At 43.1% G+C, this 24,718-nt stretch overlaps 1 protein-coding gene across 1 annotated transcript in view; it reads right to left on the reverse strand.

Moving 5' to 3' along the window:
• The window catches only part of ESRP1 (epithelial splicing regulatory protein 1), a 48,093-nt gene extending 27,959 nt beyond the window's left edge, over positions 1-20,134 (reverse strand). The window contains exons 1-6 of the mRNA XM_052651770.1: positions 20,003-20,134; positions 19,337-19,465; positions 17,621-17,734; positions 14,741-14,855; positions 1,343-1,441; positions 1,115-1,169 (exon numbers count right to left, since the gene is read on the reverse strand). Of these exons, the coding sequence (XP_052507730.1) occupies positions 1,115-1,169; positions 1,343-1,441; positions 14,741-14,855; positions 17,621-17,734; positions 19,337-19,465; positions 20,003-20,134 (644 nt within the window). The remainder of the gene's footprint in view (positions 1-1,114; positions 1,170-1,342; positions 1,442-14,740; positions 14,856-17,620; positions 17,735-19,336; positions 19,466-20,002) is intronic.
• Between the last annotated feature and the right edge of the window lie 4,584 nt (positions 20,135-24,718).

The raw sequence follows: 24,718 nt of genomic DNA on the forward strand, positions 1-24,718 counted from the left end.
ACTATACTTCGTAACTTGAAAAATTCTCTGGGTATATAGTTCAAAGTACTCTTTAGGTGGGTAACTACAAAAAGGCAATGCCCTATGCAAGTTCAGCACAGCTTAATCACCCAGCAAACCGCCTATCAGCTAAGTTGCTGCTTCCTTGTTCTCACAAGAACCTGAGATCAATTCATAGGAAGAAAAATCCTCCCAATACCCTGATGGCCTCTAAGTTCCTAGAGCTGAGAAGCATAGGTTTAAACTCATTCTCTGATCTGGCCAGTACACCAGTGGGGTTTAGATCCAGCTTGACCGCAAAAACTTAAGATTCCCATAAAGCTGGTAATTAACCCACATCAGTAATGCGTGTGTGTGGTCAGAAGTCTGCCATTAAAATATCTCCCCTATCAAACAGGGAGGCATCATAGAGTGTTTACGAAAATGCTTGGGAGTTCCCATATCTTAATGAGTCATTTGTAAATCACCTATTCTATATTTTGACATCTTTTGATGTTCTATTCCTCCCACATTTTTATTTTCAGTACTTTGAGGACATTTTCTTAATGAGTCACTTTTCCCACAACTAAATAGGCCTCAGTGTCTCTCTAATGGGCAAAGATGTCAGAAGTTTCTGTTCACTTCAGGCACCAAGTAATCTCATGCAAGCCAGTGCAGTGATGTACAAATAGGTCTACCTGTGATCACAAACGGAGATACCAGCATTTCATACTTCTCCCCAGTTATTTCCTGGGCTTTAAAGTAGGAGCTGATAGAACATGCTTACAATTATCTCAGCAAAAACCTTGTGAACTCTTTCAAGCCCTAGGATGTTCCCCCTTGGAAATTTTCCAGTGAGGATGGACAGTTCAGAGAGGCTAAACTCAAAATCACAGATAGGAACACAAGATGTCCCTAAGGTCTTAGTGACTAAGGATACAAATATTTCATTAAATGTTAATCCCCACATCCAAGCTCACTTTAAATCAGAATCTCCATTAATGAATGACATAATAGTAGAAAATGGATAGCCAAAAGGGTCAGTAAAGTCACTAAAATATAAGGGGAGTTAAATACCACAATATGAATACAAACACATTGAAAGACTCCAATGGCGTAGTATGCAAGTACTTACCAAGTGCCACTTTCAAATTTGTAATTTACTCTCTCTGGATCTGAAAACCTGTGATCTAAAATGAGAACATACAAGTCATCTTTTTAGCTGGAGAAAAAGCTGTGTGTGTGTGTTGGGGGGGGGGGTGTATGGTGGGGGGGTGGGGCAGAATGGGACTCAGAAGCATAGGTGACAGAAAGTGGATGGGATCAGATTCTAGGTCCCCATTGTTATAACACCAGTACTTACTATAAGGGTCTGAAATCATTGCTAAGATTATATTTCCCATATCTTCAACTTGAGATGCTCCATACCGGGAGGGTGAACTATTCTTCTCAAAATTTAAACCTGGGAAATTAAGTTAAGGAAATATTTTGGGGAGGTAAAATGAGCTTGCTTTTAACCCCAATTTAAACTGTCACGGAGCCAGGAAGTCAAGTAAAATGCATCTAGATTGAAAATTCTTTGAAATCTCAGAATAGTTGTTTCCCATCAGCCTGGACTTCACCCACAGTTTCTGAAGTACCCAATTGCCCCTTTGGACTAAGATGGCCAAACAATTCTGTCCTGAGGAATAATACCAGGAATAAAACGTTTATTGAGGGGTAGAGAATGCATGAATAATGAGCACTTTACTGTCAAACCATGAAGTATACAGTGAAATTAACAGAATCCCTCCCTTACCTTTATAGCACACACAGGCAAACACCATGCTGACCTAAAGATATAGTTACATCTACCAAAATCACAAGGTATTAAATGGCTTTAAGCCTAATGTTCAAAAACTTTTCAGATTACTGACAACATTGTATCTCTGATACCGTTTTTATCCTGAACTCCTTTCTACAAGATTTTTGGAGTCCCATAACACAGCTATCTTGGATGGCAACAAATGCTTGTCTTTTCAGAGTAGATGTGTAGAAACAACTCCAGTACTCAGGGCCAACCGTGACCAATGTGACTTCTGATCACGTGAGTACACTGTCTGGATAAGCCAGGAAACATGACTTTTAAGAAATGCATGGCTCAAGTTGTGTTGAAGATGCAACCAAAAGAGGTTTCTGCCAGGTTTTATGAATTTGCAGTCTAAAGCATGTGACTTTGTCAAAACAGTTACCTTAGAAAGCCAACAGTCATTAAAATGGTTCATTTCTTTTATTTTCAAGTTTCAATGCTACCATTACTTTTTCATGAATTCACTTTGTTATAAGTTTTATAGTGTAGTACAATGCACATAACAAATACTACTACAGGACTACCTTTTCTCAAGTTTAAAATGAAAACAGCCATCTGTGTGGTGGTTGTTAACATGTTTTATAAAAATGTCTTCTGACTGGTATTTTGTAATATGGGTAAAAAATGAAGACAAATATTAATAAAAAGTAGGTACCATTTAACTGTGAACAAAGAGGATATAACATAAAAACAACCCAGAGATCTCTTTCCCACCAAGAATTATGGTCAGTCTTCTGAATGAGTAATATTCTTTTCTGTTCTCAATTCAAAATCCTTTTCTGTTTCATCCACATCAGCTTCCTCTTTCCCTTCTCCAACAGAGACATCGCATTGCTTTTCCCCACACTGGGCAAAATCATTTTTCTGTTGTCTCTCAACCAGTTACATTTCTCTGTAGTTAAATATACTGCATGTAGAAAGGCAGCTATACGTTCCTTGGCAAATTACTTAACCCCACTAAACTTCATGCTATCTGTAAAGCCAAAGCTGTGATCACCTTTACCTTCCTGGACTTTTGTGAAGATTAAATGAGATAAAACAAGCTGAGGACACAAAGCAGGCATTTAATACTTGAAGCTCCTCGATTTTAGGTGACTGACTTTCATAACCCACGATAAGGACACTTTAAGAGGGTCACTTTATGACTAAAAAAACATCTGAGCTCACCAGATGCCTATTTGTATACTCATAGGATAATCAAGCTAAAATGGTGGATAATTTCTGCATTCCGTCTTTACATTAATCACCGAGTGATGAAATAAATGTGCTGCCCACTGAGGGATTAGAAAACCAATCCCAGGAGATGTTCAAGCAACCGAGTAATGACCGCTGACCGGGGTCATTAAAATGATTGTCCTTGGTCAATCTGTGACAAAGGAGGCGAGATGACACGATGTTGGAAATGGTCTCTTCAACAGATGGTGCTGGGAAAACTGGGCAACTGCTTGTAAAAAAATGAAATTAGATTATTCTTTAACACCATACACACAAAGAAGCCCCAAATGGATTAACGACCTAAATTTAAGACCAGACACAATAAAACTCTTAAGAGGAAAATGCTGGCAGAACACTTCCTGACAGAAACTGCAGCAGCATCTTTTTTCGACCCATCTACCAGAATAAGGGAAATAAAAACACAAGTAAAGAGACGGGGACCTACTTCAACTCAAAAGCTTCTGCACAGCAAAGGAAACAACAGAACAAAAAGGCAACCCACAGACTGGGAGAGAATATTTGCAAATGATACGACTGTCAACAGACCAGTTTCCAAAATTTACAAACACCTCATGATGCCTAACAACATCAAAATAAACAGGTCAATCAACAAATGGGGAGAAGACCTAAAGACATTTCGCCAAAGGAGACATACAGATGGCCAAGAGACACATGAAAAGATGTTCAACATCACTAATGATTACAGAAATGGGAATCAAAACTACAAAACTACAATAAGATATCACCTCACACCAGCCAGAATGGGTATCATAAAAAAAAAAAATCCAGAAACAATAAATGCTGGAGAGGGTATGGAGAGAAGAACCCTCCTACACTGTTGGTGGGAACGTAAATTGATACAGCCACTACAGAGAACAGTAGGGAGATTCCTTAAAAAAGCTAAAACAGTGCTACCACAGGACCCTGCAATCCCACTCCTGGGCATATGTCCGTGCTTGTGTGTACTCAGTCGCTTCAGCTGCATCGGACTCTGTGTGACCCTGTGGACTGCAGCCCACCAGGCTCCTCTGTCTCCAGGCGAGAATACTGGAGTGTGTTGCCATGCCTTTCTCCAGGGGATCTCCCTGACCCAGGGATCAAACCCGAGTCTGTCTCCTGCATTGGCAGGCGGGTTCTTTACCACTAGTACCACCTGGGAAGCCCCAAAACAGAACGTGCTTGGGTGTGAGCACTGAGCACGTACATTTGAAGAAAAACATGATCTGAAAGGATACATGCACCCAAACGTTCCCTGGAGCACCGCTGACAACAGCAACCTGATAGCCTGGAAGCAGCCTGAACCCTCCTTAACAGAGGAATGGACAAAGAGGATGTGGCACGTGTATACAGTGAACTATCACTCAACCACTAAAAGAATGAACTAATGCCACCTGCAGCAACATGGATGGGCCTAGAGACTGTCATACTGAATGAAGTAAGAGCAGGAGAAATACTGTATGACATCCCTCATATAGAGAATCTAAAAAGAAACGATACAAATGAACTCATGAAACAGAAAGACTCACACACTTAGAGAATGAACTTACAGTTGCCTGGACACACTGCCATATTTAAAATGGAGAACCAACAAGGACCTACTGTATAGCATAGGGAACTCTGCTCCATGTTACGTGGAAGCCTGGATGGGAGGGCAGTGTAGGGGAGAATGGATCCATGTATGTGTGTGGCTGAGTCCCTTCCCTGCTACCTGGGACTATCACAACATTGTTTGTCTATGCCCCAGTGCAAAATAAGCTTTAAAAAAAAAAGATCATCATTGGCAGACTGTACTGTATTTATTAATTCAGGGCCATTTTCAAAGAATGTAATGACAGGACAGAAAAACTGGAGCCAAAGGATGAAGATACTTTAGGAAGACAACTGTGCTAAGTTTTCTGGGGAGATGGGAGGGCCTTTATAGAACTAAGAAATAAGAGCTGTGACTAGCCATAAAGTATCATGTAAACTATGCCACCAATCGTCCGGAACCCCGCAATTCTTATAACACTTTCCCTCTTGTAAGGGCCTACAATGAAGTAGAGAGAAGGATATTCAAGAAACAGAGACCAATGCCATCCATCATAAAGGCAGGGTTTCTCAACTTCAGCATCAGTGGCATGAAGGGCAGATAAATCTTTGTTGGGAGTGGGGATGGTGTCTTGTGTACTATAGGATTTTTTAGTACCATGTTAACCTCTACCTACTCCCAGTTTTAACAATTAAAAATGTCTCCTCCCCCCACCAAAAAAATCTCCAGATTTTTGCCAAGTGTCCCCAGGTGAGCAAAATCTAGCCCCGGTTGAAAAACAGCATTAAAAACTAACAGCTCCAAAGAGTGGCAACTTAACCCCTTACTACTGATTCAGAGAAAAGTTTTATATGTAGGAGATCATTACTGGACAGAAAGTTTAAAGATATCTGATCAAGGAAACACTGCATAAGGCAATTTGATGCTGTGGCAAAACCCCAATCAGCAGAGACACATACCCTATACCTTAAGGAACATGGATGAAAACACAGCAAAAGGCAGCCCTTGACCCTCATTCAATTTCTGGCCAGCCCAGAGAAAAGTATGGCTTTCCTGTTTTTAAAAGGATTGTAAAGAAAGAATGAGAAGAGATTGTATGTGGCCTCCAAAATCTAAAACATGGCCTCTCTAGCCCTTTAGTGAATAGGATTGCTAACTTCTGATTTGGAGGAATAAAACTGCCAAAAATAGAGGGTGCTGTAGAAATATTTGCCACATTGCAACGTTCTATCCCAAAGCAGAATCTTGGGGGAAACTAAACTTCCAAGGAATTGGATGGGGAGAGTATGCTCCAATCAAACCAGTTTTTTCTCTTCTGTAAGTGACAAGAGGCATAAGCCTTGTCACCTTTGCTCAGGTAACTCCCCTATAAAATCCTCTTATCTTCATAATCCCTTAACCAAATTAGACCATGGGTCACTCCCACTCAGCACCAAAGCCTCCTTCAACTGCTGGAGGTCACAACCATCAATCTGAGTTGATTAGATATACTATTTCTATACAATATTACTATGACTCTCCTCAAGTCTACTTTGCATTTCCTGAGCACAGGTTCCCTTTCCTCTGATCTCTTTCCATCTACCACAGCACCTATTAACTTCTAAGATTCTACTGACATAAACAGTGATATTTATTACACACCATTTTGTGCCAAACACTACTTCCTCCTATACTTTTGCAGTAGCCCTGCCAGGTGGATGACAGTGAAGCCAAACAGATGATGAAACTAGATGGAGAGAAGTTCTGTAACTCACTCAAGTTTCCCAGCTGGTAGGTAATGGAGCTGGAATTATCATATAGTTCTGATCTGACTATGTGTATGCAATTCGCCGCCCCGAGATAAACAGCTCTGTTTAATTTGTTTTGAGCAACAGTTTGTGAGGAGCTTTCTAAATGCATATATGACATGTATATGTATGGCTGAGTCCCTTCACTGTTAACCCAAAACTACCACAACACTGTTGACTGGCTATGCTCCGATACGAAATTAAAAGTTTAAAGTTTGAAAACCAACAAACAGAAAAGAGGACTAAATGACTAACTTCTCTAGCACGGGTCATGATCCCATCTGAACTACAGTCTGAACCTGAGAATACTCGGATCACATCTAAGCAGACATCCTCTCAGTAGTACTAACGCTGAGAAGGCGTTTTATTTAAAGTCTAAAACCAACCTATGGAAACTACTTTTGGAATAATACATGTAATAAAATAATAATTAACAAATAAATATATGAAAGCCAAGTGAAAAAGAACAGAAGTAACAACGTGAAGTACCCTGTTTGTGTAGAATAGATCTGCACCTGAAGAATTATTTTACTGAACTCGACTTTTTGAATTAAGAATGTGTTGTAGACATTTGGCTAACCTGGTTCCACATAACAGGTCCCAACAGGTTTCCCTTCAAGTCATCACACACCAGGAAGATCAGCAGCTCTGAGCTCCTAGCAACTTTTAAAAGTCACCCAACCTCCTGCATGCCCAAACCACCCACTCAGCCACACCACTGTCTCTGGAAGATTCATTCAGTTTTGAGTAATTCTTACCAGAACTTAACATGAACACCACATACAGGAGAGTGAGAAAAACACGTTTAGTACCGATTCTTTCTGCTATCAATTCATAAGTGTATACTGAATGACCTGCTGTGCATCTAATCTTGAGGGAAGGAAAGATGAGTCTGTGCCTCCTGATTTATGGTTCGTCATGCAGCTTACTCATTCTGCCCTCGAGGCGGCCGCAACAGCACCAACAGGCTTGGCCAGCTCTACAAATGAGACACGCCGTGAGCAAACGCGGAAGGGTAAAGCCAGACATGTGGGAACAGAATGAGCGTTTCAGGCTACACCTGAGCTAGGGCTGCACTGACACAGATCTCGGAGACCTTTCGAGACCTCGCTGGTAGCTAAACAGAGGGTGCCCGGTCAATGAAACAGATCTCAGGGCTTAACCCATGCTTATACTATCTGAAGGCAGAGTTCAAAGAGAAATTTTACAGAGCACCTCAGTATCAGCTGATCCACTCAAAAGAAGTTCCCTTTTCTGACGGCCTGAGAGGCGACACATGTCGTTTCAGAACACTCAATTTTCCCTGATAAATAGCATCTTTTTAAAACTAGTTTAAAACAAGTTTTTAGTTTCGAGGAGAAAGCACACATATAAAACAAAGGCACTGTGGACCAACTAAATGTAAACCATGTTAAAATTGCATCACAATTCAAAATTCTAACTCAAAGCCATTTTTCATTGCCATTAAACAGTAGCCCCCCACCTCCTGCCAAAGACAAAATTTGCTTCTTCCCCTTCTACTGTTTACGTTTTTATAGTCTAACACAGCTGCCTATATTGCCAGACAGACATTTTTCAATAAAATTCCTGTGCTAAAGGAACAAAGGAATAGACCACAAAAAAAGTTGAAACAGTGCTCCAAATAAGAACTGAATTTCCTACAATTATGTGAAGGAAAAAAGGGAAAGTGATAAAATTACCCTTATATGAGTTGCATAATTTAAAAAAAATGGGTTCTAGGGAATTCCCTGGCAGTCCAGTGGACAGGACTCTGTGCTTCCACTGCAGGGGGCACAGTTCAATCCCTGGTCAGGGAACTAAGGTTCCTCAAGCCACACTGAGTGGCCAAAATAAAATAAAATAATGGAACAGGTTGTATAAATAATCTGCTATATTTTAAAGTAACCTTTGAAAGAAGCAAATAAGAATGCCACTATAAAAGAATGTAACTAAGATTAAAAGCTTATACAAAAACTTTTTGTATAATAAATGCTGGGGAACATATATCTGTAGTTTTAACTCTTCCGCAGAAGCCTACACTTTCTAAGAGGGAGAGAAAAATGAGATTCGTCCTAACAACTATTACTTCAGGAGGTATTATTGTTAACAAAAGCACAGAACTGACAAGTCAGTTATACCTCTGAAGAAATAAGCTGGAAGTAGGGGCCAAAGCAAAATAAAAGAAAAACTTCTACCTTAGAAAAAGACATTTATATGGGATAAACAAATTAGGAGAGACTCCATGATAATGTTTTCAAAAGCCTTCTACAACAAAACAACTATCTTAGAATTCCCAAACTCACATTTTAAAAGTAAACTATTTTATAATCAAAATAAACCACATAAAATTAACAAAACAACTCTGAGTGCTGGCCAAGAATATACAGTATTTCTAGTCACTTTAACTTATTACACACCACAAACCAGACTACTGGCCGATTTGGCTCACCTCATGGCCGTGTGGTGCCAAAGATAATTTCTTCCCCACTTCAGCTAACAAGGTCAACTAGCAACCCAGCTTAACTAGGTGATATTTTAAACCCCTTTCATATGCAAAAAGATACCAGCGAGGATTCAGCATTTGCCTCTATTTTTTTTAAGAAGGGCAACGAAGGTGTGCGCGACCACAAAGATCCAGTTCAACGAATCATAACAAACAACCGGACTTCCCTGGTAGCCCAGTGGTTAAGAATCTGCCTGCTTATGCAGGGGACACAGGTTCTGCTCTGGAAGATGCCACATGCCTCTGAGTAACTAAGCCCCCAAGCCTCTACCAAGCCTGTGCTCCAGAGGCCATGCTCTGTAACAAGAGAAGCGACCACAATGACAAGTCCAGACACCGCAACTAGAGAAAGACTTCTTGCAGCAACGAAGACCCAGCGAAACCAAAACAACATTTTTTTAAATAAAAAAAAAATAAGCCACCATATTACCCAGCAATACCACTTCTAGGGCATATACTCCGAAGAAACCAAAACTGAAAAAGACACGTGTATTTCAATGTTCATTGCAGCACTATTTACGATAACTAGAACACGGAACGTCCTAGTCGTCCATCGCCAGATGAATGGATAAGGCTGTGGAAAAGGGAACATTACTCAGCCAAAAAAAGGAATGCACTTGAGTCAGTTCTAGCGAGGTGCATGAACCTAGAACCTATTATACAGAGTGAAGTAAAAAAATCAAACATCATATACTAATGCATATATATGGAATCTGAAAGGATGGCGCTGACGAACCTGTTCAAAGAGCAGCAATGGAGATGCAGACAGAGAACAGACTTACGGACAAAGGGTGGGGGAGGAGGGAGAGAGACATGGAGAGAGGAGTATGGTTGCACATACATTAACATAAGTAAATAAAAAGCCAATGGGAATTTGCTGTATGACTCAGGGGACTCAGACTGGGGCTCTGCGGTAACCTGGAGGGGTGGGAATGGGTGGGAGACAGACTCAAGAGGGAGACAACATAAGTACATCTATGGCTATTCATGTTGATGTATGACAGAAATCAATATTGTAAAACTATCAATTAAAAATAAATCTTATAAAAACAAGCACATAAGCGCAGAATGAACCACATTCACACACTATTTTACAATGGAGAAGCTAAATTAACCCTTAAGTTTACCTGTATTAACATGTAGCTGACATGTTAAAAGGCCTATACCCAGTCTCACACAAGGTTAGAAAACAATATTTAGGTGTAAAATAGTTTAGATAAGGTCCTAAATCAATAAAGAAGTCCTTTCAGTCATCAGCAGCTGGCTTTCTTTTTCTATGACACTCAACAACCCAGTCTACACTGGAAAGTGCATGGTAGGGCAGGCAGTGGCTGAGTGGCTGCATGAACCACACCATTATTCCTACAATAGTTACACTCATTTCAAGATGGGGAAACTGAGGCTGCAGGTCCAGTAAATTCACCCCCAGGAAATCTGACCCCAGAGCTCGTGTTCTTACCACTCTGCCAGTAAGGCTATTACGTCCATCTTTACTATATGGGAAAGACAGGCCACTGTTACCGCGTTAGTCGGAGAAGGCAATGGCACCCCACTCTAGTACTCTTGCCTGGAAAATCCCATGGACGGAGGAGCCTGGAAGGCTGCAGTCCATGGGGTCACTGAGGGTCGGACACGACTGAGTGACTTCACTTTCACTTTTCGCTTTGATGCATTGGAGAAGGAAATGGTAACCCACTCCAGTGTTCTTGCCTGGAGAATCCCAGGGACAGGGTAGCCTGGTGGGCTGCCATCTATGGGGTCGCACAGAGTCGGACACGACTAAGTGACTTAGCAGCAGCAGCAACCGTTAGTAGCACGCCCACACAAACATGTATGGTTTATTCCTATCACGAAGTGGTGAAACACACACACACACAAAGACACACTCCTGCTAACACTTGGATGGGCAGACAAGAGTGGTTTAGTGATTTTTTTTTTCTACCGTGATATTGTAAAGCTGCACTAGTGAAATGGCATTTGCTAATAATGTCAAACAGCATATATGGATGTAATACGCTTCAACTGGATTGAAATTTTACAAAATTAACTTCCCTTTCCCCCTGAATATTATAGTCTCAGGAAACAATATAAATTTATAAGGGAGATAATCTATTTAAATAGGCAACCCAATAGTCAAATAATCTTTACAAATTCTAGAATTTTATCCCCTAGTTAACAAGCAGGATGTTTGCAATCAGACTCAGGTTCAAATGCTGCCATTTCTAACTTAAGACAAAACCTCAAAGCATCAGTTTCCCTAGCTATAAAAAGGGGGCAATACTTCCCTCCACTGGGCTCTTGGGAGGCTATTATTGGGATAAACAATAAACTCCAATCGACAGTTCTCCACTTTCACCTGCTCTCTGGATAAGGCCATACTTCATTTAAAATGAGTTCTCAGTAAAGGCTTGGTAAAATGAAATAAACAGTGGTAAAGGTCTCGATTAATGAGAATAAATCAGCTCATGAATAGCAAAACTAACAAATAGGTTAAAAAACCAGGAGGAAGTAATTCCACTCAAGATAGTGGGGGAAATAGGTTTGTTCTTAAAAAACAAACAAACAAACAGGTAAGTCATACAAACAGCCTCATAATCAAAATGGACTTGTAGGGGGACAAGTAGAATTAATTTCTCCCAAGGGATCCATGATAAATTTCTTCCTTTAAAAAAAAAAAAATTACATGGGCCCCAATTCCTATCATCACACCCTTACCACTTCACCTGATTACAAAATGCCAGCCATAGTTCACTTGCTAAGTGAGGTCTCCTCTCTACTTAGGACTGCATAACTCAAAAAAGCAGGTAACAAAACTGCAGCTGGAATAACTCAGAGAGGCTCTAACATTAACTCCAGCAGTGGTTTTAGAACCAACACAAAGACAAAAGAGGAAAATAAGTGCTAATATGAGAACCGGAATCTCATAAAAGAAATGCCTAAACCTTTTATCAAAGCGGTCATACTGCTTCATTCACATCCAGGGTTCACAAAGCTTTTACTGGGAAATGCCATAAATAAAAGTGAGGCCTGAGGGACTTTCGCTGGTGGCCCAGGGGCTAAGACCCCACACTCCCAGGTTTGATCCGTGGTCGAGGAACTAGAGAAGGACTTCCCAGGTAGCTCAGTGCAAAAGAATCCACCTGCCAATGCAGGAGACTGAGGTTTGATCCACAGGTCAGGGAGATCCCCTGGAGTAGGAAATGGTCACCTGCTCCAGTATGTCTGCCTGGAAAATTCCATGGACAGAGGAGCCTGTTAGGCCACAGTCTATGGGATAGCGAAAGAGTCTGACACAAATGAGCACACACACGTGCCTGAAATTGGGCCTAACTTAGCTTTATTCATAATTCACCTGTCTATTGTAGTCAAATATTTCCGATTTTCAGTTCTATGGTATTTGGGGGGCGGGGGAACCAAAATTGCCAACAAATAGATATGGAGCTAGAATGAAAAGAAATGACAGAAAAAAAACAGTCAGCATAGCATATTACCCATTCACCTAAAGGTCAGATAATGCAAAAATTATACAAAGGTATATAGAAATTTAAAAGAGTATGGAGCATAAATCTGTAGGTAACATAGCATGGAGTGGAAAGTAAAAGTGTTAGTTGCTCAGTCGTGTCTGACGCTTTGCAACCCATGAATTGAAGCTCACCAGGCTCCTCTGTCCATGGAACTCTCCAGGTAAGAATACTGGAGTGGGTAGCCATTCCCTTCTCCAGGGGATCTTCCCAATCCAAGGATCGAGCCCAGGTTTTCTGCATTGCAGGCAGATTCTTCACCATCTGAGCCACTAGGAAAGCCCAGATAATACAGCATAGAGCAAGTAAAAAGCCCAGGTTACCATACTGAAGATGTTTATTGATACCCTTATATATGTTAAGCTCTTAAGAAACCAAGGAGAAAAAAATGGGTAAGCTTTTAACAAGTTATCTCTCAACTGAAAGTACATTGAAAAAAACCAGAATACCTAAATGTAAGAACCTCTTGTTTGTAGCTATGCAAATTTTTACTAATATCTGACTTATCATTACTACAGAAAGATTTTCTTTGCTAAAAGAGAAAACTGGGTGATCAGCGATAAACCTGAATACTGCCTTTCCTATTCAAATTATTTTTCTATTAGACTTTCCCTCCACTATCTATTAATACTTTGCATAAGTTTTTGGTTATTTTGTACCAGCACATTGTTTAGCACTTGCTATCAATGGAATTGTGTCCCTCCCCAAACTTCACTTGTTGAAACCCTAACTGCTAAATGTGACTATCTGGGAATAGATTATTTAGGAGATAATTAAGGTTAAATGAGGGCACAAGGAAAGGGCCCTGTTAGGCCTGTGGCCTTATAAAGAGGAAAGAACCACCTCATTCTTGGCTGTGCCAGGCCCCCACCCCATTGTGAGATGCAAGGAGGAGATAGCTATCTGAAAGCCAGAAAGAGCCCTCACCAGAGATGAACCATGATGGTACCCTAATCTGGGACTTTCCATGCTCCAGAACAATGAGAAAATAAATTTCTGTTGCTAATAAGCCACCAGTCTAGGGTATTTGTTATGGCAGCCTGAGCTAACTAATACAGCATTCTAACCAACAAAACACATAACACATGTTTTTCTACTGTCCCAACCTTCTAATGAAAACTCTTGTGAAGAATTCCTTCAAATGAGCATATTCTACCCTTCTCCCAACTGCTGGGAGCTAAACCAGTAACTTAGTGAAAATCGCTCAGTTGTGTCTGTTTGTGACCCCATGGACTGTAGCCCACCAGGCTCCTCTGTCCATAGAATTCTCCAGGCCAAGAATACTGGAGTGGGTAACCGTTCCCTTCTCCAGGAGATCTTCCCAACCCAGGGATTGAACCCAGGTCTCCTGCATGGCAGGCAGATTCTTTATCGTCTGAGCCGCTAAATCAGTTACACCAAAATTCTAGCTATCTACTTCCAAGAAAGCAAATAATGAGTTTGATCTGCTTACAAATGGTTAGGAAAAATATCCAAACTATCTTTCATCAAGAAATTTTGAAATAAAAATCAGGCTTTAGCTCCTGAAAAAGAATGAAGTTTAAGAATAAGCGTCTGTAACTTAGAAGTTCCTGAGAATAACCTGAATCTGACTTCATGATGATTCTCATAGTGGCTTTGGGTGGGTCCCCAACACCTCTATTACTCAGTGTTACATATGATAGTTGGCACATAATTGCTTATTAGTTAGCACTTTAAAGACTTACTGTATGAAAGATGATGGGTCATTCATGACAAGATTTGTGACTATAAAATCTACTTTTACAGTACATGATGCATCGGATATATTAGCTTGGTAATGAAATAATTTGGGGTAAAAATCTCAACCTCATTTTATCATCTCATCAGATAAGTTATAGTAATCACCACAATCTACATGTATTTGAAAAACAGAGAAGATTAAACAGGGTGCCAATGATGAACAGCTGTTTGTAAAGAGTATACATCCACAATTAAAAAACCCAAACACTCTTATCCATTCAAAAGAAGCAGAAATAAACACCAAAACCAAGATAATCAAGAGTAAGTGGCCTTAGAATTGGCAAAAAAAATTCTGGTCTTCACATTCAACAATTCATCAATTGAAAAAACAAAATAAACAAAATCAAGCCACTCCCATAATTCAAAATTGAATTCTATTTTATGTGTTCACCTCACAAAAATCAACATCTAACACCAGGGAGAACACCATTCAAATTCAGTCAATTATAATTACTTTGATTGTACTGTTTTCCCCTAGCACTAGAGACAAATTTTGGACAAGTGAATTTTCATACAATGTTTTAAAGTTTCGTGAACTGTCATGTTTTCCTAGAGCTGTCTTCTCAAATGATTCCTGAGTCACCACTTAAAGGATACACTCTGTCATTGCTGCAACATCCAGTTTATCAATATCAGGTGAACCAGGGCAACACTTCTTGAATTCTTTTCGAAGATCAAAAAAGGAATAGAAGCATTCAGGCAATAATACATTCTGAGGAAGGACAAGGTAGATACTGTTAACTAGACACATTTAGTTCAGTAATTCCCTAACAATTAGGAACCTAAGAACTGAATGTAATTATATTTTACCACAATTAAAAAAATTTTTTTTAAATTAAACAGTGTCTTCACTTTCTGTTAAAGTATTACATCCTATATAAAAGTGTCACGAAAAAAATAATTCATTTTAAGGCAGTGGATTATACGTTTGTGCTCCACTATGTATTCCTCTAAAACAGTTCTGAAGCTATAAAACATTTAGGCTACTATATTTTATATTTCCTGTCTGATAATACAATGTTCTTTGTCTAGCCACAATTATGTTAGACCATCTGTACTTTTAGGAAGGGATATTAGTCCTCTCAGTTTTCATACAGATGCATATGTTTACAACATATGTCTAGACCTAGGACCCTAAGTCTTTATCAAAATTTAGTTTTCTATTAAAACATAGCTTAAAATACTGGGTTCTGATAAAGCATATTCCACACACTAAAATTAGAATAAGATAGCAAATTCCTGATTACCTGAAGAGGATTATTTTTCTGCCAAATTACAGTCCCACATTAGTTTTCTGGGTCACTATTATTCTGGCTAAACCTTGAGAACTCAAATTAGACTTAAAAGAATATCTCACAAATCTCAGTGGCAAAGAAGACATGGTTCCTATTGACTAGCATCACTCTTGTAATTAAACAAAGCTCAGTTGTCAGAGCAAATATCACACTATTGTGTCACTTTTCTGAGAGAAAAAAATCCTCACTGAATAATTTTCAAAGTTTTTTTGTTACAGTGACTTTAGATTTGTCTTAAAACTTCAAGACAGTCTATGTTCACTTATTAGGAACTTGTACATTATAAAGTCAAGGAGATAAACTTTTCAATGTCTGTGACCTGTAATGTTTATGCAATGTCTCTAAATTTCCTTATTGGATTTTATTAGATGTGGTTTGCTTACGCTATATTTGAAACAGGTATCAGTATATAATGGTGATGTTTTCAAAATAGGCAATCTTGAATTGTGAATCTTTTAAGATTACCTACAAAAATGCTTATTTAAAAGCTGTTTACAATGACAATAACTCAAAAGTCCAACAATAAAAGTTTGGTTTAAACAGGTATATCCATTTAAGACAGTGAATTTTTTTTACTGCTTACACAAAATACTGATATTATATTAAACTTAAAATAGGCTAAAAGATTTATGTAGTATGAATGCTCCTTGTAAAAGCAAGGCTTTTTTTCAAAAATCTGAAAGAACACATTCAATTATGTTCACATTCAAAAAACCACTTTGTTTTCTGACTAGAAGGACTATTTTGTTTTACCATTTTCTTATTTTTCTATAATGAATAGAATTATTTTCATTATGATGCTAAATTAATTGTTTTAGTTTTATCAAAATCTTAACAGAAGTTACTCAGGAAAATTTTTCTCTGGAGGTTGTCTCACATCCAAAACAGTGTGTCTAAAATAACAAAAACTGCTGCTTTACTCCAACCCAATAGAGAAAGATTAAATTTTATCCTTCATATGAGTTTGAAGGGAAAAAAAAAAATTCCATATATGTATCTTTTTCTGGATTGAGGGTATAGCAATTTGTTTAGCATTTAACTAACAAATAACCCTCCTCTTTTCATCAATTACTAAGGTTGCTGTAAAAAGAGGAGTTTTTATCCAACTCATGATACAGGAACTTGAGTTTCTCCCTTAAACTTTTAAAGTTGTCATTATACATTTCATTCATTCCTTTCCTTTCCCTGCTGGAGTAAAAAGAAGTCTGCACTGACTGCTCACTTGTGACATCAACTGCCAGTCTACACTTTTTATTACAAGATTTACCTCATATACCTTTCCTTATGAAAATATTTTACTTCCATCTTTTCAAGTCCAGTATCTGCCTATCACAATAAAAAGTTACAGCTCTAACTAATTAAGTTGATAAGATGAACTACATTAACAATAATTGGTCACACTGGGTTTGCTGTCTATGGGTACCATTTTTTCTCAATCCCTCAGTATTCTTCCCCAGAAGGGAAATCACATCTACATAAGATAGTTATCATTCTCATTTCATACTTTTTTCCATACCAGAAAGATGAGTAAAGGTAAAAGATGAGGCTGACGCCATCACTTTGATACAAAATTCAATCAGTTGCACATTTACTTAAAGTCAGACAAAACACTGTATGCTATCATTAACATTTAACTAGTTACTTAAAAGAGTACAAAGCTTTTTAATGAAATCATTAGAATTACACTCTAATTTGAAAGATTTTTCTTTGCTCCCTCCTTTACACAGATGGGAATATCACGACGTATTAACTACAGTTTTACCCACTTTAAATGTCAAAAATTCAGCTAATATGCTCTGGAAAAGAGAGAGTGTCAAGCCTCTCTAAAACTTAACATACACAAAAACAAACTTTTAAGTGTCCAAAGGGTATCTATAAAACTACTGTTACCTCAAATATTTCTATAAAAGTGTTGCAAATTTTTTATTGTGGTAAAATATACATAATACAATATTTACCATTTTGACGATTTTAAGTGTATAATTTAGAGGCATTAAATACATCCACATTGTTGTGGAACCGTCACCATCACTCCTTTGTCATCTCAAACTGAAATTCTGTACCCATGACATACTAACTCCTCATATGCATATTTTTAAAATAGAGAAACCTGGATGAAGGTTTCAAGCCTCCAGTCACTGCTAAGGCCTAATCATTTTTTTCTGGAAACGGGTACTCTTACCTTCTTAGAAGCCTCAGGATGCAGAATTTGCCTGACATGAAGCTGCCCGTCCGTACAGAGACAGAAGGAGGTTCCTACCCCAATATTCAGTTCATTGCTCACTGACTGGTTAAACTGGAAAGAACAAAACACATCCAAGGATGCAAAAGATGCAAGTTTCACTAAACTCTGAAAAGTGGCCCCTCTTGTTTAAAACCAGAAAAAACCCAGCTAATAGCTGCAAAGAACACCACTACTTGGGGCAACATTAGAAGGACCTAGTCCCTCCAAACGGTCCAGCTTCCTTTAGACAGGGGAGTTTTCCAATCAATCCTCAGTTAACCCACAGAAGAATTTAGTAAATGCATCCTTCAACATCCCTCCTCCTTGCATTTTTGTAATAAATCCATTCAAGACTTTTAAGTCAGAGGTCTCATTTCATCAGCAAATTGCCTTCTGATTACATCATTCTGTTTTTTGTTTTTTTTTTCTGTTAAGATGCTCTAGACTTAAACAAAGATGCCAGTTTCTGAAGTAAATGTGGCTAATATGTATATAGAAGGCTTCCCTGGTGTCTCGGTGGTAAAGAATTCATTCGCCTGCTAATGCAGGAGACACAGATTGGATTCCTGGGTCAGGAAGATCCCCAGAAGGAAATGACAACCCATGGACAGAGGAGCCTGGTGGGCTACAGTCCATGGGGTCGCAAAGTCGGACACGACTTAGAGACCAGTCAACAAAAATGGGTACATAGAACTCTGTTAAACGTAGTATCATGTTTCCTGTAACACACCCCAGCAATGGTAACTTTCCCCTGTAATTAGCAACTCTTGTTCTAGGGCAGAAGCAGGGAGCACGCAGGACACTCACCTGCGCACAGGTGTTCAGCACCCCGCCCTAGCCGCGGTCCAGTACCCGTCAGCATCCTAGTTTTCGGGTCACCTCAACCCCAGCTAAGGGGATTCCACTACTTTCGCGGCCACCCAAGGGGCAGCCCCACCTGGTCGGGACCACAAACCCTCCCGGCGCTGGGCCCAAGGTCACTAAAGAGGTAAACGGAACCGGAACCGGGCCCTTGGGGGAATTCAGGAGCCTGAAACCAAGCAGCAACCCCCCACCCCCGCGGTTCCCACCCAGCAGGGGCCCCCCTCTAGCTTTCCGCGCGAGGCCTGCCCGCCCGCCCGCACCGCAGCGCCCCCTGCCCCGGGGGCAGAGCCGCAGACCACAGCGGGGTCTCAGCCTGGGGTTGAGGGCGCTCGGATTCCAGCTCCGCTAGACACACGACTGGTGAATAACCCGGCGGATATCGGGCCCCAGGAGCGATTCAGGAAACAGCCGGAAAACTAAGTTTTGGCCCAAAGACCCGGGGGGCTGGGCTTCCCAAGCTCAAATGGTAAAGAATCCGCCTGCAATGCAGGAGACTCAGGTTTGATCCCTGGGCCGGGAAAATCTCCTGGAGAAGGAAATAGCTACCCATTCCAGTTTTCTTGCCTGGAGAATCCCGCGCACGGAGGAGCTTTGCCAGGCTACTGTCCTTGGGGTCGCAAGAGTCGGACACGACTGAGCAACTAGACCACCACCACCACCCCGGGGAGCTGGGAGGCTTCAACGAACAGCGACTTCGCCGCCGAGTCCACCGAGGGCTCCCAGCCCGGGTCTCGACACCCCGCCCCGGGGACCAACGCACGCCGCCCGGACGCCGCGGATAGGGTGGGCGGCGCGGCACCGCGCTGTCACCTGTCGGAGAGCTTGGTCCAGCTGCGGCGCCGAGGACAGGCTCTCGGCGTCGAGCTTCGTTTCTTCTTTGCAGTCCTCCGTCAGCTCCAAGTGATCCGGTCTAACTAGTACTTCGTGCAACTGTCCCACCTCCGGGAAAAAGAAAGAAAACAAACAAGAAGCAGGGGGTCAGTTTCCCCTCCCTGAACGCGGGGACCTCCATCCTCACCCTCCTCCCTCCCTTCCCCTGTGGGGAAGGCCCACTCCTCCCGGCGGGTCCGGCTTCAGAATCCAGGCTCGCGCGTCGCCTGCGGCTCGGGTAGCCGAGAGGTCGGTGCAGCCCTGCCCCCTAGCCCCACCCCCACCCGGATCAGGTCCGAAAAAGCCCTAGAAGTCCGCGCTCGGACCCCCCAGGGACCCCACCCCGCCTCCGCCGGGCGGCCCCCGACGGCAGGAGAACAGAGCTTGGCGGCGCCCGGCCTCCCCACCTGGGCCAGGTTTTGGAGAGCTGAAAGGGTTGGTTCAAAAGCGGCTGGAAGAGAAGTCTGGTTTTCTCCTTGGATTCTCCAGACCTCGGGTCCAGCCTCACAAGTGGGCAAAGGAGAGCAGTTGTTTACCTACTTCACTCCAACTCGGAGCAGCTTCTGCCCCCACGCTATCCCTTGGACAGAAACCGTGCAGAAATACCTTCTTGTTGGCCAGATCCACGACTTTCCATAAGAGCAGGATCAGCTCCTTCTCGTCCGAGCCCAGCTTGGCCCCGGTGGCCCCAGCCGTGATTCCGAAGAGCACCACCAAGTAATCCGGAGACGCCGTCATGACGATGGGTGGGGAGGGGGAGAAGGGGGGTCGGGAGGCGGCGAGGTGGGGCGGCCGTGAGAACGAGGGGGAAACCTGTGCTAAAATCTCTGCGAAGGAAAAAAAAAAAGAGCGCCCACCCACCCCACCCCCCTCCTCCTCCTCGCCGCCGCCGGTGCAAAAGGCGGTAACCAACCACCCTAGCCCTCACCTGGCCCGAGCTCCACGCCCTGGGCAGGAAGGGGGGTGGGAAGCAGGGCGAAGGAGGCCTGCCCTTTTTGAATTCAGTGGCCCCGTGCGTCTATGCAAAAAGCTGGGAGCCGAGGCTGCACCCCCGGGAGGCGCGCAATGGCTGAAAAGCTTTTCTGTTTTGGGATGTGGCCCTACCTGCCCGCCCCTTCCCCCTCCCCCACGTGGTGCAGGTAAGAGACACCTGGCGGGGCCGGCCCATTGGCTCCTTCAAACCACGACGTGGCAGAGGAGGTGGGGGAGGAGGCCGCCCGGGGCCGGGGGGGGTGGGGTGGAAGGGGAGGAGGGGGCGGGAGACAATGGCTGGCTGATTGCGGAGGGGAGGGGGAGACGCTAGGGGCGGGGAAGAGGCGGCGGCCACCCAGAGAGGGAGCCGAGGTCGGACCTTGAAAGGGTGAGGCGTCGAGGGCGCGGAGGGACGGGTCGCCCGTGTGGAAGGACCCGAGAGGTTGAGGGGGTGGGGGCGAGGGGGGTGTGCTGGGAGAAATGTCGGCTGTGGGGAACGAAGCCGCAGGTTCTAAAGGGTCAAGCTCAAAGGCCTGGCGCGGGGAGGTGAAAGCAGGACAGAGGTGAGGCCCAGGTGCGGAGCTGCCCGGGGCGCGGCGCCCCGAGAGGGCGAACTGCGGAGGGAGGGACCGGCCAACGGCGGCCGGGAGGTGGCGGGCGCGCTGGCCAAGCCCCGGAAAAGCCGCTCCCGAGCCCAACACACCTTTAAGTGCAAACAGCGGGCGGAAGCTTTCCGGCCCGCCCCCCCGCCGCCCCCGGCTCGGGGCGCACGTTCCTCCGGCCAGAGTCACTCACTGCCCACCTTGGGGAGTGAAACCTCCGCGCGCGGTTGCGCGGGTCTCGGGGGCGAAGAGGGCTGGACTCTCGGCCACCAAACAAACTTCGGGCACCGTGGACCCCCACGCCGTTTCCTCTTAACTGCTCCTCCTTGTTCGGTGCTGGCTGCTCGCTGGAGACTGCAGCCTCCTCCGGTCCAGGGGCCCACTTCCTTTGCTTTGCCCTGGCCCCTAAATAAAATGTATCGAATACTGTACCTGATGTTTTTCTAAATCAAGCCAAAACAGAGCTTTTTGCACAGTTCGTGGCTCAGATCTCCCGCCCTCCACCTCGTACCATTGCCTTTGTACTTCTGTGTCGATTTGGCCAAGTTCCCCGAGCGATCTCCCTACCTTCGTTCAGCTAAACCTGCCGGGAACTTGAGCGCCCACCTTAGCGGGCGCCCCCCCCCCCCCACATCGTCCTGCTCCCTCGTCGGACGGCCGTGTGGTGGGTTCTGTTGCCGTTTTCCAGATAAAGTGCTGGGGATGAAGTTGGATTTTTATGTTTGAAATCGATCTCTTATTGGGAACACAGCGCCGTCTGAAGTATTCCTCATTCGGCTCCAGTTATCCGGCCCTTTACTCATAATGGGAGAACCGGTAACCGTACCCCAATCACTACAGTAACCCGCGCCAGGTACAAATCTGAGCCCCTTTCAGGCTGCTCCGGGGACGCTGGAGATAGGGCTTTGCCGCCCGGAGGAAGCGCGGGCCGAGAGGGCCGGTGGCGGGAGGGTTTCAGGAGCTCGAGGCCGCGTGGACAGTCGCCACGCAGGTAACCGCAGAGCGCGCCCCGGGAGAGCGGGAGAATGAATGCCGGGCTCTACGGGGGCCTCCGAGAGGGGCTGGGTACCAGCCTTGTCGGCAGCCGGAGCCCCAGCGTCCCGCGCTTTCAGGTGCGGGATCCGGAAGGGCGCCCATAGCCCCCTCCGCGGGCTCAGCGGCGTCAGCCTCGCCCCGCCCGGGCCGCGCGTCCCCGCGCGCTCTCCCAGGCCCGCAGGCGTCGCGGGGGCAGGGACTGGGCGCGGAAGGCGGCAGGGAGGGACCTGGAAAAACCACCCAGATTGCATTGCAGTGGGCGAGGCCGCCGGAGGAGCAGGTTCCCCGAGCCGCCTGCCCGCGGGGCGTTCTCCGCGCGCGGTTCCCAGGCGCTCGGCCCTGCGGGGCGCGGGGCCTGGTGCGGGGGGAACAACCAGCCCTCCCCACCCACACACCGGGCGGGAGACTGTTGCTGAAAAAATGTTACAACTGCTCAGGCAGTCCTGCCCCACCCGTCCTTTCAGGCCTTTGGTGTCGGGATCTGGGGAGTGCGTTTTGGGTAAACGCAAACTTGATTACTTGCGCGTTTGCCGGGGATCCGCGGCGTTGGGCGCGTTGGGCGCGTTGGGATCGAACCTCAGAGCTAACCCCTTTTCTCAGAGCCTTGTCTGCTTCCTCTTGAAGGAAGTTGATTTCCTAGTGTCCGATTCTTTTTAATCTTAATTTTAATTCTTCCAACTACACAGACAGGAGGTTTTTTTTGGTCTTACTTTGTTCTAGAATTGATTCCGGGGGCTTGGAGCAGAGCTTGACAGCTACGAAGTACTCCACAAATATTTGTTGAAAGATTTTAGCGAGTAACAACACCCACCCGTTTTTGCAGCTGTTTGTCTCCTGAGCCTGGGCACAGTCCACGACTGCATCGGTGAGATTATGAAAAGGGGAGTTTATAGGTAATTCAAGTCTCAAGTGTTTTTTGAAAGAGTAGGCTAATTATTCACAAACAAATCTGTTGAAATCAAGATACTGTAAAAAAAAAAATTAAACTCGTGAAATGCAGGAACGCTGAGCAAACTGATACAAAAACGATGAGTTCTGAATACAAAGATCTTTTATTGTCCATCCCACCATTTACAAATGATTCGAATATATAATAGGAATAGTCCTTGTGAGAGATGAACCCTCCACCTCTGATCTTAATTCAGGACACGCCTAAAACTCCCCAAACAGAAGCTGACCTTTGTTAAAAGCGAAGAGACCCAAGTTGAAGGACAGGCAGCAAAGTAACTGGCCTGTATTCTTAAAATTTTTAAAGACCTTAAAATTATTTTCTGAAGAACTGTTCCAGAATTAAGATATGACAACTCAATGCAATATGGATCCTGTACCAGAAAGAAACTTTTTTTTTCCCTCTAAAGAACATTATTGGGACAAAAGGAAAAATTCGAATAAGTTCTGAAAATTAGATAGTAGTGTTGTATCACTGTTAATTTACGAACTTTTGTAATCTTACTGTAATTCAACAGGAAAATGGCCTTTGCTTTAGGAATTACCCAGTAATTAGTGATAAAGGGAAGTCATTGTCTATAACTTATTCTCAAAGGATTCTGACCAAAATATATATATATATACACACATGTATATACACATATATGAAGAAAAAGAGAAAGATACAGAAAATATAAAATGTTAATGTAGAATCTGAGTGAACAAATTATACTATTCTTTCCAACCTAAAAAAAGTGTTTTTTTTTTAATAAATAAAATTTTTTTAGTGTCAGAGGACTGTTTGCTGCCACCGTCATTTGATGTTTAAGAAGGGTCTGTCTCCTGACTTCCTATGTTAACCTAATCCTCCATACTATAGAAGGAATCCATTTTGTCTCTTCCTTAGTGAAAGGAGAAAGAAAAGGTCACATTTTCTGTATAAAAATTCTTTCATATCTTTTAAAGTTTTCTTAAATAACATTACTAGACTAAATTACTGCAAGCTCTTTAAAGGTTTCATCATGAATCGTACTTGCCTGCTCTTTATCTTCATCATGCTCCTTGGACCCTTCTCCTCTTACCACTTTTAGGGAGCAGCTCTTGCACTAGACAGAAAACAAATGTGTCCTCTGTGGCCTGACCACTGACACAGTAGTACCCAGACGTCAGAGTCTTGTCTTTTTTTTTTTTTCCCCTGCGGCTGTGGGATCTCAGTTCCCTGACCAGGAATTGAACCCAGGCCTGACAGTGAAAGCCCCCAATCCTAACCCAGAATTCATCTTATTGCTTACAAGGCAGCTTCCCTTTGAAGACTACATAGCAGCATTGCATTTGCGGGCTCCAGTCTTGCTCTGAGGTCTCCAGATCTTTCTTGGAGTTTTCGCTTGCACGTATTCAATGGTTCTCTTGAACCTGTAAGAAAAGAGCCTTCAAAAGTGAAATCAAAGTGTTCTCGAATTAGATAGTGGTGATAATTGCACGAACATGTAAATAGACTAAAAACTACTGAATTGTACAGTTTAAAAAGTTTATATTATGGTATATGAATTAGATTTCTGTTTTTAAAAGAACAAATCAAAGTATTATAAAAACCTTGTGTTCTGAGGCTACTACAAACCATTGATATTTCTTAGTTATCTGTACCAGATAAAGTTGTAAAAGAGATCACATTTTATACTCCCTGGATAAATCCAATCTCTCTGAAGTGAAGAGGTAGGGGGATAGTCAGGATGGTCAGGATAATGAAATACATTATAATTTTCTATGAATTACTCCGTGCATTACA

Source organism: Budorcas taxicolor, chromosome 14, assembly GCF_023091745.1.
Source record: "Budorcas taxicolor isolate Tak-1 chromosome 14, Takin1.1, whole genome shotgun sequence".
In the NCBI taxonomy this organism is placed as follows: Eukaryota; Metazoa; Chordata; class Mammalia; order Artiodactyla; family Bovidae; genus Budorcas; species Budorcas taxicolor.